Source organism: Mobula hypostoma, chromosome 6 (assembly GCF_963921235.1).
Source record: "Mobula hypostoma chromosome 6, sMobHyp1.1, whole genome shotgun sequence".
Classification (NCBI taxonomy): Eukaryota; Metazoa; Chordata; class Chondrichthyes; order Myliobatiformes; family Myliobatidae; genus Mobula; species Mobula hypostoma.
This window is the reverse complement of record NC_086102.1, coordinates 191665377-191683897: the sequence shown is the minus strand read 5'-3', so window position 1 is coordinate 191683897 and position 18521 is coordinate 191665377. Positions and strand designations below refer to the sequence as shown.

The 18521-nt window shown below is 43.5% G+C and overlaps 1 protein-coding gene across 2 annotated transcripts in view; it reads right to left on the bottom strand.

Moving 5' to 3' along the window:
* mgat5 (alpha-1,6-mannosylglycoprotein 6-beta-N-acetylglucosaminyltransferase) overlaps positions 1-18521 on the bottom strand; it is a 230138-nt gene that overhangs the window by 72188 nt on the left and 139429 nt on the right. For both annotated transcript variants that reach the window (XM_063052496.1, XM_063052497.1), the window contains exons 5-8: positions 6133-6222; positions 5734-5805; positions 2143-2301; positions 1842-2011 (exon numbers count right to left, since the gene is read on the bottom strand). In XM_063052496.1, the coding sequence (XP_062908566.1) occupies positions 1842-2011; positions 2143-2301; positions 5734-5805; positions 6133-6222 (491 nt within the window). The remainder of the gene's footprint in view (positions 1-1841; positions 2012-2142; positions 2302-5733; positions 5806-6132; positions 6223-18521) is intronic.

Here is an 18521-nt window from a genome sequence, read left to right as displayed (position 1 = left end):
TTACACCAATTATATATTACACCACAAAAATAAATAGATTAAATTCAAATATATCTGATAAATGTTTTCGGTGTAATCAAGAAATTGGTACTTTTTTACATTCTACTTGGTCTTGTTTTAAAATTCAACCCTTTTGGATAAATTTAAGAATCTTATTGGAACAAATTACTGGAATTCAACTTCCACATAACCCTGTATTATTTCTATTAGGTGATATTGAAGGGATAAAACCGAAACTTAAATTGAATAAATATCAGAAAGAATTTATAAAAATTGCATTGGCAGTAGCTAAGAAGACTATAGCAGTTACTTGGAAATCTGATTCGTATTTCAGTATGGATCGTTGGAATAATGAAATGGCTAGTTCTATTTCACTTGAAAAAATTACTTATAATTTAAGAGATAATTATGTAACATTCTTGAATATTTGGCGCCCTTATTTACAAAAGATAGGATGTCATATTTAAGTGCTCCGACAAAGAATTTGGTTACTTGGGGAAAGTAACGAATAATTATACCAAATTTATTTTGAAACCCATGGAACATGTGGAAACCTTCCAATACCCAGGCGGCTCTTTTTTTTTTCTTTCTTTCTTTTAGGTAGGACTATATATTGGGGGGGGAGGGTTAAGGGGGGGTAGATTTTATCTTTTCATGTATTCTTTTTGAAAATTTAATAAATTATATTAAAAAAAAGAGACGTTTAGGCTACGTTCTCACTACGCCGGATAATTTTGAAAATGAAGCATTTTCTCTTCGTTTTGACCTTCCGTCCACACTGAAACGGCGTTTTCATCTCCCGAAAACAGAGATTTTCGAAACACTCTCCAGAGTGTGTAAATTTGAAAACGATTGTTTCGCGTTGTAGTGTGGACAGGATGAACGGAGAGATTTTAAAATGTTGTCATGACAACACCACAACAACAATGCCTTTTCTGCTTCTGCTTGAGACTGTGCAAGCACTGCCGGATAGCTGTTCTTTGTTCTTGATCCTCCAAAATATTCCACATGGAATTTAAACTGAAGGTGGCTTTCAAGCTGGTCCCCTCAGTTTCTCTGTTTGCATCCTCTGTTCTTCCGCCCGTACCCTCCGGTCTCCCAGTCTGCGGTGGTCGTACCCTCGATCTCCTGTACCCCAGGGTCTTCAAGCCGGCACTGTCACTGACTGACCACCGCTGTTATAATGTGCAGTCGGTGTGAACGGCGTGAGAGTTAAATTGTAAAGTGAGCTGGTCTGGCAGCAGAAGATTCACTCTCTTGGTTCTTGATCCTCCAAAATATTCCACATGGAATTTAAACTGGGAGTGGCAGAGGGTGGGCTTAAGAAGGAGATTTTTGAAGAAGAAAAGCTGCCTTAAATTAAATTGTATTTGGTTGTGTGACTGTTAGGATTAGGATTATTCCATGCTTTAATTGTGCGGGGGAAAAAATGGAACGGAACAAACGGAACAGCTAGTATTAAGAGATTATACTGGATATACTCAACAGGTTACGCACCATGAAAAAGAAAATGTTAAACATTTCAGGTCAACTGCCTTTCATCACAAAAGGTTCTAAGCAAGGTCTTCAGACAGAAATGTCAACTTTCTCTTTTCAGAGGTGTAATCTGATCTGCTGAGTATATCGAGCATTTTCTGCCTACATTTTATATTTTCAGTATATGCAGTTCCACCTCCCCTCCACTTTCTGGAACGAGCCCTTCATTCCCTCTGTTATCAGGAACTAGTACTACTAAAAGCATATTTTTAAATTTATATATCAACTTAATAACATCATGCCTCAATTTGAACGGTTTGACATTTTGGATTTAACGCAGTACTAATTAAATATAATCTCCTTACTCTTTTAGTTCAGCCAATGAAGCAGAAATCCGAATATCATGGCCCAACAGGTAAAGAGTTGTAATCAAATCGCTCCACTGCACTAATTCACCAAGAGGGCCACCACTGAAAGCATTCTCCGCTATTTTAAATCCCGATTCCTTTGTTAAAAGTCCAAGATGAATAAGAATCTAAAAAGAGTGCAAATATACAAATTAATGTAGAAGGCATGCTGCTTCTCTGAGTTTAGAAATTAATCTGTAATTTGCAAATAAGTCAGTATGTTCACATGTAATACTTCAGGGAACTTTAGTGAGCTGACCTTTTTACGGTTGTTTTCCAGATTTTGTTTCTCTGCAAGTGATTTTACCGCCTCAATCCAAGCACTTGCCATTCGATTTATCCTCAACCGCATCCATCGAAATTCATCATGAGCCGACATGATTTTAAAGAGATAATTAAAATCAGTTCGAATTTCAGCCTGAAATAAACAATATTTTAATAGTTCACTTCAATTTTCATAGTCGCAACTTTATATCATTTAAAACATCCTTACTAACTTTACATACACACAAGTTCTAGGAGGTAATTAGCATGATATAATAAGAAGCAAATTTGGATCTACCAATAACTACAGACAATCAATGCTTATTTTTAATACATCCTTTCTCTAAGAAAATTATAAAATGGGAAATCATCAAACTGCATATTTTGTCATGTATGGCAAGTACCTAAGTGAGCAAATCCATTAGGAAAGTTTCTCCCCTTGAGCACTAGAATGTCTGTGCTATATCTGAAATGCAATTTGTTTTGCTTAAAATTATTGGTGACAGTATTTTATTTTATTTGTCTACACATTAGCAATCTAACAAGAGACTTGGATGGCTCGGGGCAGGAATGGTTCCTTTGAGTGACAGGCTTTAGGTGTTTCAGAGAGGACAGGGAGGGAGGGAAAAGAGCTGGGGGTGTGGCACTGTTGATCAGAGATAGTGTCATGGCTGCAGAAAAGGAGGATGTCATGGACGGATTCTGTGGGTGGAAGTTAGGAACAGGAAGGGGTCAATAATTCTACTGGGTGTTTTTTTATAGACCACTCAATATTAACAGGGACATCAGGGAGCAGATAGGGAGACAGATTCTGGAAAAGTGTAAAAATAACAGGGTTGTCGTGGTGGGAGACTTCAATTTCCCAAATACAATGGCTTTAGATCGGGTGGAGTTTGTTAGGTGTGTTCATGAAGGTTTCCTGACACAGTATGTAGATAAGCCTACAAGAGGAGAGGCTGTACTTGATGTGGTATTGGGAAATGAACCTGGTCAGGTGTCAGATCTCTCAGGGGGAGAGCATTTTGGAGATAGTGACCACATTTCTATCTCCTTAACCATAGCTTTGGAGAGGAATAGGAACAGACAATTTAGGGAATCGTTTAATTGGAGTAAGGGGAAATATGAGGCTATCAGGCAGGAACTTGGAAGCATAAATTGGAAACAGATGTTCTCAGGGAAATGTATGGAAGGAATATGACAAATGTTCAGAAGATATTTGCGTGGAGTTCTGCATAGGTACGTTCCAATGAGACAGAAAAGGATAGTAGGGTACAGGAACCGTGGTGTACAAAGGCTGTTGTATATCTAATCAAGAAGAAAAGAAGAGCTTACGAAAGGTTCAAAAAACTAGGTAATGATAGAGATCTAGAAGATTATAAGGCTAGCAGGAAGGAGCTTAAGAAAGAAATTAGGAGAGCCAGAAAGGGCCATGAGAAGGCCTTGGCAGACAGGATTAAGGAAAACCCCGAGGCATTCTACAAATATTTGAAGAGCAAGAGGTTAAGACGTGAGAGAATAGGACTAATTAAGCGTGACAGTGGAAAAGTATGCATGGAACCGGAGGAGATAGTGGAGGTTCTCAATGAGTACTTTGCTTCAGTATTCACTATGGAAAAGGATCTTGGCGACTGTAGGGATGACTTACAGTGGACTGAAAAGCTTGAGCATGTTGATATTAAGAAAGAGGATGTGCTGTAGCTTTTGGAAAGCATCAAGTTGAATAAGTCACCGGGACCGGACGAGATGTACCTCAGGCTACTGTGGGAGGCGAGGGAGGAGATTGCTGAGCCTCTGGCGATGATCTTTGCATCATCAACAAGAACAGGAGAGTTTCTGGAGGATTGGAGGGTTGCAGATGTTGTTCCATTATTCAAGAAAGGGAGTAGAGATAGCCCAGGAAATTATAGACCAGTGAGTCTTACTTCAGTGGTTGGTAAGTTGATGGAAAAGATCCTGAGAGGCAGGACTTATGAACATTTGGAGAGGCATAATATGATTAGGAATAATAAGGCAGGTCGTGCATTACGAGTCTGATTGAATTTTTTGAGGATGTGACTAAACACATTGATAAAGGTAGAGTAGTAGATGTAATTATATGGATTTCAGCAAGGCATTTGACAAGATACCCCATGCAAGGCTTATTGAGAAAGTAAGGAGGCATGGGATCCAAGGGGACATTGCTTTGTGGATCCAGAACTGGCTTGCCCACAAAAGGCAAGGAGTGGTCATAGGCGGGTCATATTCTGCATGGAGGTTAGTGACCAGTGGTGTGCCTCAGGGATCTGTTCTGGGACCCCTACTCTTCGTGATTTTTATAAATGACCTGGATGAGGAAGTGGAGGGATGAGTTAGTAAATTTGCTGATGACACAAAGTTTGGGGGTGTTGTGGATAGTGTGGGGGTTGTCAGAGGTTACAGCGGGACATTGATAGGATGCAAAAAATGGGCTGAGAAGTGGCAGATGGAGTTCAACCCAGATAAGTGAGAAGTGGTTCATTTTGGTAGGTCAAATATGATGGCAGAATATAATATTAATGGTAAGACTCTTAGCAGTGTGGAGGATCAGAGGGATCTTGGGGTCCGAGTCCATAGAACACTCAAAGCAGCTGCGCAGGTTGACTCTGTGGTTAAGAAAGCATACAGTGCATTGGCCTTCATTAATCGTGGAATTGAATTTAGGAGCTGAGAGGTAATGTTGCAGCTATATAGGACCCTGGTCAGACCCCACTTGGAGTACAGTGCTCAGTTCTGGTCGCCTCACTATAGGAAGGACGTGGAAACCATAGAAAAGGTGCAGAGGAGATTTACAAGGATGTTGCCTGTATTGGGGAGCAGGCCTAATGAGAATAGGTCAAGTGAACTCAGCCTTTTCTCTTTAGAGCGACGGAGGATGAGAGGTGACCTGATGGAGGTGTGTAAGATGATGAGAGGCATTGATCATGTGGATAGTTGGATGCTTTTTCCCAGGGCTGGAATGACTAGCATGAGAGGGAACAGTTTTAAGGTGTTTGGAAGTAGGTTCAGAGGAGATGACAGGGTTAAGATGTTTACGCAGAGTGTGGTGAGTGTGTGTAGTGGGCTGCCAGCGGTGGTGGTGGAGGCAGATACGATAGGGCCTTTTAAGAGACTCCTGAATAGGTACATGGAGCTCATAAAAACAGAGGGCTATGGGTAACCCTAGGTAATTTCTAAGGTAAGGACATGTTCGGCACAGCTTTGTGAGCCGAAGGGTCTGTATCGTGTTATAGGTTTTCTATGTTTCTACATGAAGCAATACCTCTATAAGTGCAACAGATACTCCACTTTCGCCAAGAGATCCCTGTGGTACAGCTACAAATTTATAGCTTTATAAATTTGATTAATAGCAACTTGATCTTCACAGCTGACTATTCCCTTATCGTTATTGACTGAAACAATTTACAATTCTACATTGATATGCTTCACAGAAATGTTTGATCTGTGTTTGTAGATTTTCTATTCAAGACCAGGTTATATCATTGTATGTGAAAATAACAAAGGTAGCACACTAATACACTATAGTGCATTTCAACAGGTTGGCTCCAAGGTTCATTTGATCAACACCAACCACAGTCTGTTGATCAGTATCTTCCCGATCACCCTTCGCTCTCCATGGTAGAAGAGGACACCAGTTTTCAACCTAGGTCATCAAGAAAAGAATTATAAAATTAGCATAGATGAGTAGCTTAAATATCAAAGATAGAGGGGGAGGGGGAGGTGGTATGAGAAAGCTGGTGGGTTAAGAGGGAAGGGGATTTATGGGGATTGGAGGGGTGAGGGCCAGAGGCAGGTCAGTGGGAAGGGTGGGGGTGAGAGGGGATCATAGGAGGGAACATGCTAATTCTGTGTCACATTCCTCCACTTAAATTGCCCAAAGAACTGCAGACATCTGCAGTGGGTTATGTATGATTAACTGGTCCAAAGAACAAATACATTTCTCTTCAATGCAGGCAATACTGTCACTGACCTCACTGAGGTAAATAAAAAATGAGCATACGGATCCATCCACACCGTAGCTGGCATAGCAGGGATCTGATCGCCACATCGTTTTCATCCACTGGAAAACAAGGCCACAATTAAATACAAATTGCTTTAAAAATAACTTCCAGTAGTTTCTTTCTCCACCATACTCACACAAAAAGCACAACTCTACTTCATTTTTGTTCAGTGATTTATATCTCTCAGATCCATAAAACATTAAAACATTTGAAGACTATTGTATAAAAGTTTGCTAATTTGAATTTGTTCTTTACGATATTCTCAGAATTTATTTCAGATTTCTATTTTAGAATCACCATTTTTTCCATGTACAGGTAATTTCTTGTAGTTTAAAGGAACCAAATTCTACTGGACTTTGGTATACAAGTTTTGGGTGTTACCACTGGGATGAGGGATGAGAACAAGGGATGGAATCCTATTGACTGAGTACAGGGAGTTTGGAAAGAAGAAACGGGACCTTCAGGGTATTGAATTCTAGATTACTCCTGGTGGCAATTGATAAGTGAGGTCAGAAACAAAAGGATAGGCCAAATGAACTTAGCTGAGGAGTTGATGCAGTGGCCAAGGATTTGCGTTCTTGGATCATTGGCATCTTTTCTTGAGCTGAAAACCATGGTTGTTCAGGAAATGAGGGAAATAAGTGATGATGTTTTCGATGACATTCATATTATCAAGGAGAAGGTATTTGCAGCCTTGCAGTGCATTAATGTGGATAAATCCCCAGGGCTTGAGGAAGTGCATGTCAGACTTTATGCAAGGCTAGAGATGAAATTGCAGAGGCCCACTGATGAAGTTCCCAAAGGCTGGGAAGATGGGTAATGTTGTTTGCAAACAATCACTTAAAAAAATCCTTCACTGTAATGAAGGATATTATTTAATTTACTTTGTATTTTAACAAAGGTTCAGTTTTGTACAATGAGGGAACACAGAAGTTTTCAGTCTGTGAAAATCAGTAAAACGAGTCACTCTATAAATCTATTAAAAGGAGTTTTTAAAAAGGCTCTTGAGCATCCTCTTATTTAACTAGCAACAGTGGCTTTGGATGAGTGACATGCCAATTTCAGCGCAGATGTTTCAGGTCACCATTCTCATCCCCCCAACTGTCTACCCCTCCACTCCCCCTCCCCATCACCTGGATTCACCTATCCCCTGCCAACTTATGTTCCTCCTCTTTCCCCGCCCTACTGCCCTCTTTCTTTCTAATCTTGATGAAACGTCTCAGCCTGAAATGTCAGTTCTTCAGTTCCCACAATAGATGCTGCCTGACCGACTGAGTTCCTCCAGAACTCAACAATGAAAGCTTATTTAAAAAAGTGGAGAAAAGGGCTAAGTAGGGGAAGATGGTTATGATTCAGCAGGAAGAACACAGATGAAATCAAATGACTTGATAACTACAGTCGTTAAAATGTATGGAATTTTGAAGTTTGTCCAAGTGAATAAGAGATGAATAGATTTAAAAAATCAACAGCTTTAAAGTCACTGAAGAGAGAATTGGTGAAGTAAAAGTTAGCCCTCATGTATGTATATATAGGCATCCGTTAATCTCATGAGACCATGGATTTGCACCTTGGAAGGTTTCCAGGGTGCAGGCCTGGGCAAGGTTGTATGGAATACCAGCAGTTGCCCATGCTGCAAGTCTCCCCTCTCCATGCCACCGATTTTGTCCAAGGGAAGGGCATTAGGACCCATACAACTTGGCACCGGTGTCGTCGCAGAGTGGTTAAGTACCTTGCTCAGGACACACACGCTCCCTCAGTCAAAACTCAAACCAGCGACCTTCAAATTACTAGACGAATGTCTAAACCACTTAGCCACGCGCCAACACAGGTATAGTAATTGTGCAAAATTGCATTCGATTTACAACAGAACTGAATTTCAGAAAGAGGTACCATGTACATCTGCTATGCTACCACACGAGTGCAAGTAACCAAGGATAAATTCTTAAATTATTTATGCTTTTAAGAAATAACATCCTGTAAGTTGCTTTTAATAGCTATAGATCTTACTGACTGCAGTATAAGCAGGTTAGAAAATTCGCATTTATCCTCTGTAATTGAAAATAGATATCTCCAGCCAGAGTTCTCCTGCCAATAGTGAAGACACTAGTGTCTTTTAATTACTTTAGAAAAAAAATCAAGGTAAATAGACAAAGCAAACATGGTTCTGAGAAACGGAAATTATGCTTGACCAGTTTACAGGAATCTTTTGAAGAATTCACGTGTGGTATAGATAAAGAGGATCAATTAGATGCATCACACTTAGAACTCCAGAAATCTCTCAATAAAGTGTTACATTGAAAGGTTATTAGAGAAAGTGAAAGCTCATGGTGTAGGAGGCAACATACCAACAGCAAGAGAAGATTGATTGGCTAACAAGTAACAGAATTTACTCAGAGCGAAAAAAAACCGTGCAGATGCTGGAATTCCAAGACAAAAAACAGCTGGAAGCACTTTCAGGTCAAGCAGTATCCATGGAGAGAGAAACAAAAATCAATGCTTCATATCAATAACCCTTGTTTATAACACAAAAGAGAGAAAAATATTTTCAACTGTACAAATAAGATGGGGGGAGATGATAGAGGACTGATGAAATATCTATGATAGGATGAAGGTCAACATTGTCAAGGTAGTCAATACCAGGTAGTTAATTTAACAGTTACCAGAATGATTAAACAAGAAATAAAGGAGTAGCGTGGTTAATAAGAGATAAGCTGGCATGGATCTGTTGAAGACAAATCACATGTAATGAATCTTGACATCTCTAATGGGATGAGAGAGGTGCATCAAGTCATAGAACCGCAACATGGAAACGGGTATTTAGCGCACCATGTCTAAGCTGATTAGTGGGGGACCTATTCATATGAATCCTTTCTATGCCTAGAAAATTCAACTGCTCCTCTAGGAACTGAAACTGAAATACTGATGGCAATTCTGCCCCCACCACTCTCTCAGGCTGTGTATTCCAGCTATTCACCATTCTCTGAGTCCCCTCGGATTCCCTCAAAATCTCTTACCCCTTACCCTAAATCTGTGACTCTAGTTTTACTGGTATGGGAACAAATTCCTGCATTCTGCTATCTATATCCTTCACCTTTACATATCTCAAACATGTACAATGATGATAGAGGAAAGAAACCTGCCATCCTTAACTGGCCTGGTCAAAGCCATCAATATACAATTTCCTATAAAATGGATAAATAATCCACCCTGTTACGTTACAACCAAGCAGAGAAAAATGAAAACCAGGCAGTGCACTTTGAACTGAAAAAGGCACTGAATTCAAGCCTGCCCATTTGCTCCCAGCCCAGTCAACCAGATCTTCCTCGCTAACACCTGCGCACTACTGCCTAAACTGGGAGCACTGCTCTGCCGATAAAACCCCTGAAAATCCTGTCTGGCAGGAGTGGGAGCAGCATGTGGAGTTGGGACAGGAAAGCACATCATCACTTCTGATGAAACAAAACAAGCAAGCAGACTCTTGAATATAGCTGAATGTTTTCTCTCAGCTAATGAAACGGTTTTCTGTCATGTTTGAAAAATGTAGATCACTGAGCGAGTCCGGAAGAACACAGCTGTTAGCCTGGATCTGGGATCTAGATACTGTGTGAAATAGCACAAGGGAAAAACTTGCTTGTTCTCACCTGTGGTAGGTACATCTATGCATAATAGCACAGAGACCAGATGACCATAAGATATAGGAGTAGAATTAAGCCATTCGGCCCATCGAGCCTGCTCCACCATATCATCATGACTGATCCATTTTCCCTCTCAGCCCCAATTTCCTGTATCCATTCATGCCCTCACCCAGCCTGACTGACCAGGTCAAGGAGTTCAACCTAGAGTTGGATGTACTCAAAATCGCTCCGGAGGCTGAAGATATCAAAGGCTTTTGAAGAAGTGATCGCACCCGGAGTGCAGGCTTCGGACAGTAGGTGGGTGACCATAAGGAAAGGTAAGGGGATTAAGTCATTGTAGGGTTCCCCTGTGATCATTCTCCTCAGCAATAAGCATACTACTTTGGAAACTGCTGGAGGGGATGACACATCAGATTACAGCGGCAGCAGCCAGGCTGGTGACACTGTGGCCAGCTCTGAGGCTCGACAAGGAAGGGTAAAGTCAGGCAGTGCAGTGGTTGTAGGGGACTCGATAGGGAGGAGGATAGAAAGAAGATTCAATGGCTGTAAAAGGGATATCAGGATGGTGTGTTCCTACCTGGGTCTTAGGGTCCACGATGTATCGGAGCAGCTGCAGGATATTCTCAAGGGGAAGGGGGAGCAACCAGAGGTCATGGTGCATATTGACACCAATGACATGGATAGAAAAGTGGAAGAGGGCCTACGGCAAACAAGAGAAAATCTGCAGATGCTAGAAACCCAAGAAACACACACAAAATGCTAGAGGAACTCAGCAGGCCAAGCAGATTCTATGAAAAAAAATATAATCGACGTTTTGGGCCAAGACCCTTCAACAGATCTGGAGAAAAAAAGATGAGGAGTCAGAATTAGAAGGTGGGAAGAGGGGAGGAAAAAAACACAAGGTGATAGGTGAAACTAGGAGGGGGGCTGGGAGGAAGTAAAGAGCTGGAAAGTTGGTTAATGAAAGAGATATAGGGCTGGAGAAGGGGGAATGTGATAGGAGAGGACAGAAGCCTATGGAAGAAAGAAAAGGGGGAGGAGCACCAGAGGGAGGTGATGGGCAGGTAAGGAGATGAGGTGAGAGGGAAAAGGGAATGGGGAATGGTGAAGGGGGCGGGGGTCTGGAATTATTGGAAGTTCGAGAAAACAACGTTCATGCAATCAGGTTGGAGGCTACCCAGACGGAATATAGGGTGTTGTTCCTCCAACCTGAGTGTGGCCTCTTCATGACGGTAAAGGAGGCCATGGACCGACAAGTCAGAATGGGAATGGGAAGTGGAATTAAAAACGGTGGCGCCGGGAGACCCTGCTTTTTCTGGTGGTCGGAGCATAGGTGCTCAGTGAGGGGATCTCCCAATCAACGTTGGGTCTCACTGATATACAGGAGGCCACACTGGGAGCACTGGACACAGTATATGACCCCAAAGACTCACACGTGAAGTGCAGCCTCATCTGGAAGAACTGGTTGAGATCCTGAATGGTAGTGAGAGAGTTGAGGGAGGAGGTGTAGGGGCAGATGTAGCACTTGTTCTGCTTGTGAGGATAAGTGCAGGGAAATCAATGAGGAGAAACGAATGGACAAGAGAGCTGTGTAAGGAGCGATCCCTGAAGAAAGCAGAAAGTGGGGCGGGGGGAAGATGTGCTTGGTGATGGGATCCTGTTCCAGATGGCGGAAGTTAAGGAGAATTATATGCTGGACCTATAGGCTGGTGGGGTGGTAGGTGAGGGCAGACGTACATAAAATGGAAGAGATGAGGTTGAGGGCAGCAATGATGGTGGAGGAAAGGAAGCTGCTTTCATTGAAGAAGGAGCACATCTCCTTCGTTCTGGAATGAAAAGCCTCATCCTGAGAGCAGATGTGGCAGAGACAGAGTAATTGAGAGAAGGGGATAGCATATTTACAAGTAACAAGGTGGGAAGAGGTAGCTGTGAGAGTATGTAGAGTTAGGAAAGAGGTTAAAGACAAGGCCCCCCAAGGTCATAATCCCCGGAACAGTCTCTGTGCCACAGGATCTCTCTCTCTGGCTATCCATGCCATAGGATGATGATGGTTCCTTTCAGTCAGTTAGTGGGGTTTAAAGGCCACTCGTCAAAAAGAAACAGCGTGTGCGTGAGTGGATTTTAGGTGAACAGGGGGTTGCACAGGTCCAGACCCACCCTCTCGATATCCGCTCCTGGATCCAGTGGCATGGGGTCCAAGACAGCTGGGGGAAGTTCTGTTGCAGTGAATAGCCAGATCAAGCTTCGATGCAAGGGATGCCCTTTCCGTGCTTCAAGGCATCTGTTTGCTAGATGGCTGTTGACCCTACGAGAGGGTTCATCCGCCCTTTGACAGTTCTTGTTTTTCGTCCTGCAGGGTGTCTAGTCACCCTCTTAACCAGGCAAGCCTGGTGGGGGGGCCGGTTTAGTCGCCGACCACCCGACCACGCGACAGGTAGTACTGGGTTACATGGTACCAGTAGCACTCAGACGAGAGACCTGATCAGTGCCACGAGCTAGTACAGGTAGGAATGAGGTGATAGCACGGTGAATGAGTGGCTGTGGAGATGGTGCAGGGGACAAGGTCTCAAGTTCTTGGATCACTGGGACCTTTTCTGGGGAAGGGGTGACCTGTACAAGAGGAAGGATTGCACCCAAACTGGAGGGGAACCGATATCCTGGCCAGGAAATTTGCTGATGTTACTCAGGAGAGTTTGGAAGGATCGAACCAGAAGGTAGATGTCAGGGAAAGTATTGAAAGGCAAAATCGAAATAACAGGTTTGACGGGTTGAAAAGAGTAAATTTTAATGCTTAGGAGCATTATAGGTAAGGATGACAAACTTAAAGTATGGATTAGCACATGGAACAATGATGTTGTAACCATTACTGACACTTCACTGAGAGAGGGGCAGGAATGGTGATTAATGTACCAGATTTTCTAAGTTTTAGAAAAGATAGAGGAGCAGGTAAAAAGGGGGAGGGGGTGTTGCACTACTAACCAGGGACAATATCACAGCCGCACTCAGGGGAGACATAATGGAGGGGTCAGACACCGAGTCCGTTTGGGTGGAACTCAGGTATAGGAAGGGTGGAGTCTGGATTGTAATACAGACTCCTGAATAGCCACCGGAACACTGGGGATCAGATATGTAATCAAATTAAGGAAGTGTGTAAAAATAACAGGGTTGTTATCATGGGGGGGGGGATTTCAACTTCCCTAACATAAACTGAGATCTTCTTAGTGATAGCCAGGGCATCAAAAGCTATGGAGAGAAAGCAGGGGAGTGGGGATGACTGGAAGAATTGTATCAGCCCATGACTGAATGGCAGAGCAGACTCGATGGGCCAAATAGCCTACTTTTGCTCCTATGCCTTATGGTCTTATAGTATAAGATGTTTAAATGGAGCCAAATTCGTGAAGCGTATCCGGGAAGATTTTTAAATCAACATGCGGACAGTCCAACAGAAGGAGGGGCCGTACTGGTCACGGTGTTGGGTAATCAGCCTGGCCTGGTGGCTGACCTTTCAGTGACCACAACTCTTTATCTTTCAAGGTAGCTATAGGTAAGGAAAGGTATGGTCCTTGTGGGAGAGTTTTAAATTGGAGTCAGACAAATTACAAGAGCTTTAGGCAGGACCTAAGAAGGATTAATTAGAAACACCTTTTCTCTGCCAAGTCCACATCACACACTAGAGGACGTTTAAAGATCAACTGCAGAGTACAGGATAGGTATGCTCCTGTTAGAAGGAAGGACGGGGATGGAAAGATAGGAGAACTTTGGATGTCCAGAGGGGTGATGAATGGGTCAAGAGAGAAAAGTATGTAAAGCTTCGGAAGTTAGGATCAAATGAAACACAGGAGGATAAAGAAGTTAGAAAAGAACTAAAGATTAGATTAGTTTAGATTCAACTTTATTGTCATTGTGCCAAGTACAGATACAAAGCTAATGAAATGCATTTAGCATCTGACCAGAAATGCAAAGAATAGTGTTATTTACAAAATAACTGCGAATAAAAAGTAGGTGCTACAGCACACAAATATAAAAGTACTGAGACAGTACAATACGGATGCAATACTGCTTAGCGCTGTGATGTGAGGTTCAGCAGGGTCACAGCCTCAGGGAAGAAGCGCTTCCTGTGTCTGCTGGTGCGGGAGCGGAGGCTCCTGTAGTGCCTACCGGATGGGAGGAGAGTAAAAAGTCCATGGTTAGGGTGAGATGCATCCCTGATAATGCTTTTCACCCTGCCCAGGCAGTATTTATGGTAGATGTTCTCAATGGTGGGCAATTGGGTGCCGATAATCTGCTGGGCAGTTTTCACCACACGCTGGAGTGCTTTGCGGTCTAATACGAGACAATTGCCATACCACACTTAGATGCAGTTGGTGAGTATGCTCTCAATGGTACAGCGGTAAAAGTCCATCAGTCTCCTGGGACAGAGGTGAGCTTTCTTGATGCTCCGCAGGAAATAAAGGTGCTGTTGCGCCTTTCTGATCAGGATGGAGGAGATCAGGGACCAGGTGAGATCCATTGGAAATATGGACACCAAGGAATTTAAAGCTTGATACATGCTCCACTACAGCTCCGTTGATGTAGATGGGGATGTGAGTGTGACTCCTGGCATGCCTGAAGTCCATAACGATCTCCTTGGTCTTCTGGGTGTTAAGGGCCAGATTGTTGTCGGCACACCTCGCAGCCAAGTGCTGGACCTCGTCCCCGTAGGTGGTCTCGTCATCCCCCCAATCAGACCAACCACCGTGGTGCCGTCTGCGAACTTGATTATGGAGTTAGAACCATGTACAGGAACACAGTCATAGGTGAAAAGGGAGGACAGAAGAGGGCTTAGCACACAGCCTTGAGGCACACCGGTGTTCAGGGTGAAAGTGGAGGAGGAGAGGTTGTCTCACTTAACTGATTGGGGTCTGTTAGTCAGAAAGTCCAAGGTCCAATTGCAGAGTGATACGCTGATACCAAGCTGGCAAAATTTGGTGATCAGCTTGGAGGGGTTCACAGTTTTGAATGCCGAACAAAAGCCAATGAACAGCATTCTGATGTAAGAGCTGGGGCTGTCCAGGTGGGTCATGGCAGAGTGAAGTGCCGTGGAGATCCTCTGTTGACCTGTTGGTGTGATAGGCAAATTGATGGAGGGCCAGGATAGTGGGCAGACAGGATTTCAGGTGTGATATGGGTGCAATAGTGCTTAGCGCTGTGATGAGAGGTTCAGCAGGGTCACAGCCTCAGGGAAGAAGCTCTTCCTGTGCCTGCTGGTGTGGGAGCAGAGGCTCCTGTAGCGCCTACTGGATGGGAGGAGAGTTAAAAAGTCCATGGTTAGGGTGAGATACATCCTTGATAATGCTTTTCGTCCTGCTCAGGCAGTGTTTATGGTAAGAGTTCTCAATGGTGGGCAACTGGGTGCCGATAATCCGCTGGGCAGTTTTCACCACACGCTGGAGTGCTTTGCGGTCCGATACGGAAATCAGGAAATCCAGGAGGGGCTAAGAAAGGTCCTTGCTAAGTAGGATTAAGGTGAATCCCAGTGCGTTCTATACATCAGCGGTCCCCAACCACCAAACCGCCAGGAAACGATATGACTTGGCGATATGAGTCAGCTGCACCTTTCCTCATTCCCTGTCATGCCCACTGTTGAGCTTGAACGCACGCGAGGTCATTACCCGCGCGTCATACATGTCAGCGCGGGAAGGAGATCAACTCCTCGAGCTTGCAAACGACAGTGGGCTGAAAGGTAGGTTTGACATAACATCTCTGCTGGCATTCCGGATCAAAGTCAAGGCTAAATATCCTGAGATAGCCACGAAAGCACTGAAAACATTGCTTCCATTTCCAACATATCTCTGCAATGAATGCAATAAAAACTAAATTGCGGAATAGACTGGACATAAGGAACCCCCTTCGAGTATCGCTGTCTCCCATCACCCCTCGATGGGACCGTCTTGTTGCAGGAAAACAAGTATTCAGCCCAGGGCTCCCACTGATTCAGCAATATTGGTGTGTCGCAATGATTTTATATGTTCATACGGGGAAAATATGTGCTGTGTGTTTAATATCCAAACGTTACTTAAAATGTTATGATGCTATTGACTTATAAGTGACTAACATAACTATATAACAACTACAGTACGGAAACAGGCCATCTCTGCCCTGCTAGTCCGTGCCGAATGCTACTCTCACCTAGTCCCACCGACCTGCACTCAGCCCACAACCCTCCATTCCTTTCCTGTCCATATACCTATCCAATTTTTCTTTAAAAGATAATATCGAACCTGCCTCTACCACTTCTACTGGAAGTTCATTTAACACTTACTTCAAGCTCCCCTGTCCTCCCCGATAATTGACTATATTCATGCGAGGAAAATATGTGCTGTGTGTTTAATATTAAATTCGTTAGATAAACCCCTTTAGAAACGAAATTCAGTGTATTAGTCACTTATCACCTATATTCCGGTCGTGATTAACACCCCCGAACAGAATCGCCAAAAACAATTTGTAGAAAAAAATCGGCACGTACACGCATGCGCACTGGTGCCCGTGGCAAGGCTTCATGGTCATTGTAGTCTTTCTCGGGGTAAACACAACGTATTTGACTGCTACTCTTGTCCGTTGGCAACCCTACACCCCCCTGCCCCCCCAGGTCGGCCGGTCCGCAAGAATAATAAACCGGTCTGCGTTCCAAAAGTAGTTGGGAACCCCTGCTATACATACATCAAGGTCCGAGGATAACTAGAGAGAGGGTGGGACAATTCAAGGATAAAGGATAAACATTTGATTGGTTGCAGATAATGTGAGTTAGGTACTTAATGAGTACTTTGCTTCAGTATTTACCAAGGAAAAAGGATACGGAGGACCAGGAGATGAGTGCTGAGTGTATAAATATGTTAGGGCAGTTAGAGGAAGTGCTAATGAGTATGAAGCTGGATGTCTCCAGGGCCCGATGGGATTTACCCCAGGTTGTTGAAGGAGGTAGAAGTCGGGATTGTTGGGCCGTTGCCTAGTATCTCTGTGTCTTCTCTAGCCACAGATACGGTCCCGGAGGGCTGGCAAGTGGCTAATGTTGTACATCTATTTAAGAGGAGAACAAGGGAGAATCCTGGGAATGATAGACAGATGTGTCTCATGTCAGTTGTAGGGAAATTGCACTTGGAAGTCCATGACTTGATTAGGGAGAGCCAGCATGGCAGGATGAGCCTTACCAATTTGACTGAGTTTTTTGACAAGGTGATAAGAGAGATTAATGAGAGTAGGACAGTGGATGTTGTCTACATGGATCTTAGTAAAACATTTGACAAAGTCCCTCATGGGAGACTAATCCAGAGGATTAAGATGCATGGGATCCACAGCAAATTGGCTGTTTGGATTCTGAACTGGCTTGCGCATAGAAGACAGAGGTTAATGTTTGAAGGGTTTATTTGAGCTGAAGGTCTGTAATTAGTGGAGTTCTGCAGGGATCTGTACTGGGACTGCTTCTGTTTGTGATGTATATAAATGAACTGGATGAAAATGCAGATGGGTGGGTTAGTAAATTTTCAGCTGATATCAAGATGTGTGGAATTGTGGATACTGTAAAAGACTTTGATAAAGTGGTTAAGAACAATCATGGATTGCTTACTTTTATTAGTCGAGTCACTGAGTTGAAAAGACAGGAAGTTATATTGCAGCTTTGTAAAATTCCGGTTAGGCCACATCTGGAATACTGCGTACAGTTCTGGCTGCTCCACTGTATGAAAGATGTTGAGTCTTTAGAGATGGTGCAGAAGAGGTCACCAGGATGCTTCCTAATTTAGAAGGCATGTGCTGTCACCAGAGACTGTATAAACTTGGGTTCTTTTCTCTGGAGCGTTGGAGGAAGAGGGGAGATCTGATGGATGTTTACCAGATTATGAAATGCATTGATACAGTTGGCAGAGAATATCTGTTACCCCAGGTTGAAATATCTAATATCAGAGAGCAATGACTGAAGGTGAGAGGGGGTAGGCTCAAGGGGATGTGAGGTAAGTTTTTTACTCAGAGCGGTGGATGCCTGGTATGAAGGTAGAGGCAAATACATTGGAGGCTTTTAAGAGGTGTTTGGAGAGACACATGAATGTAAGACCATAAGACGTAGAAGCAGAATTAGGCCATCTGGCACATGGAGTCTGCTCCGCCATTCAATCATGGTTGATCCTTTTGTTTTAAATCTCCTCCTCAACCCCAGTTCCCTGCCTTTTCCTCATAATCTTTGATGTCATGCCCAATCAAGAACCTATCAATCTCTGCCTTAAATACACCCAAAGGCCTGGCCTCCACAGCTGCATGTGGCAAGAAATTCCACAAAATCACTACCCCCCGGCTAAAGAAATTTCTCAGCATCTCTGTTTTGCAACGGTGTCCCTCTATCCTGAGGCTGTGCCCGCTTGTCCTAGACTCTCCCACCAAGGGAAACATCCTTTCCACTTCTACTCTGTCTAGGCCTTTCAACTTCAAAAGGTTCAATGAGATCCCCCTCATCCTTCTGAATTCCGCTGAGTACAGACCCAGAGCCATCAAATATTCCTCGTATGATAACCCTTTCATTCCTGGAATGATCCCTGTAAACCTCCTCTGGACACTCTCCAATGCCAGCACATCTCTTCTAAACAACAGGAATTCTGCAGATGCTGGAAATTCAAGCAACACACATCAAAGTTGCTGGTGAACGCAGCAGGCCAGGCAGCATCTGTAGGAAGAGGTACAATCGACGTTTCAGGCCG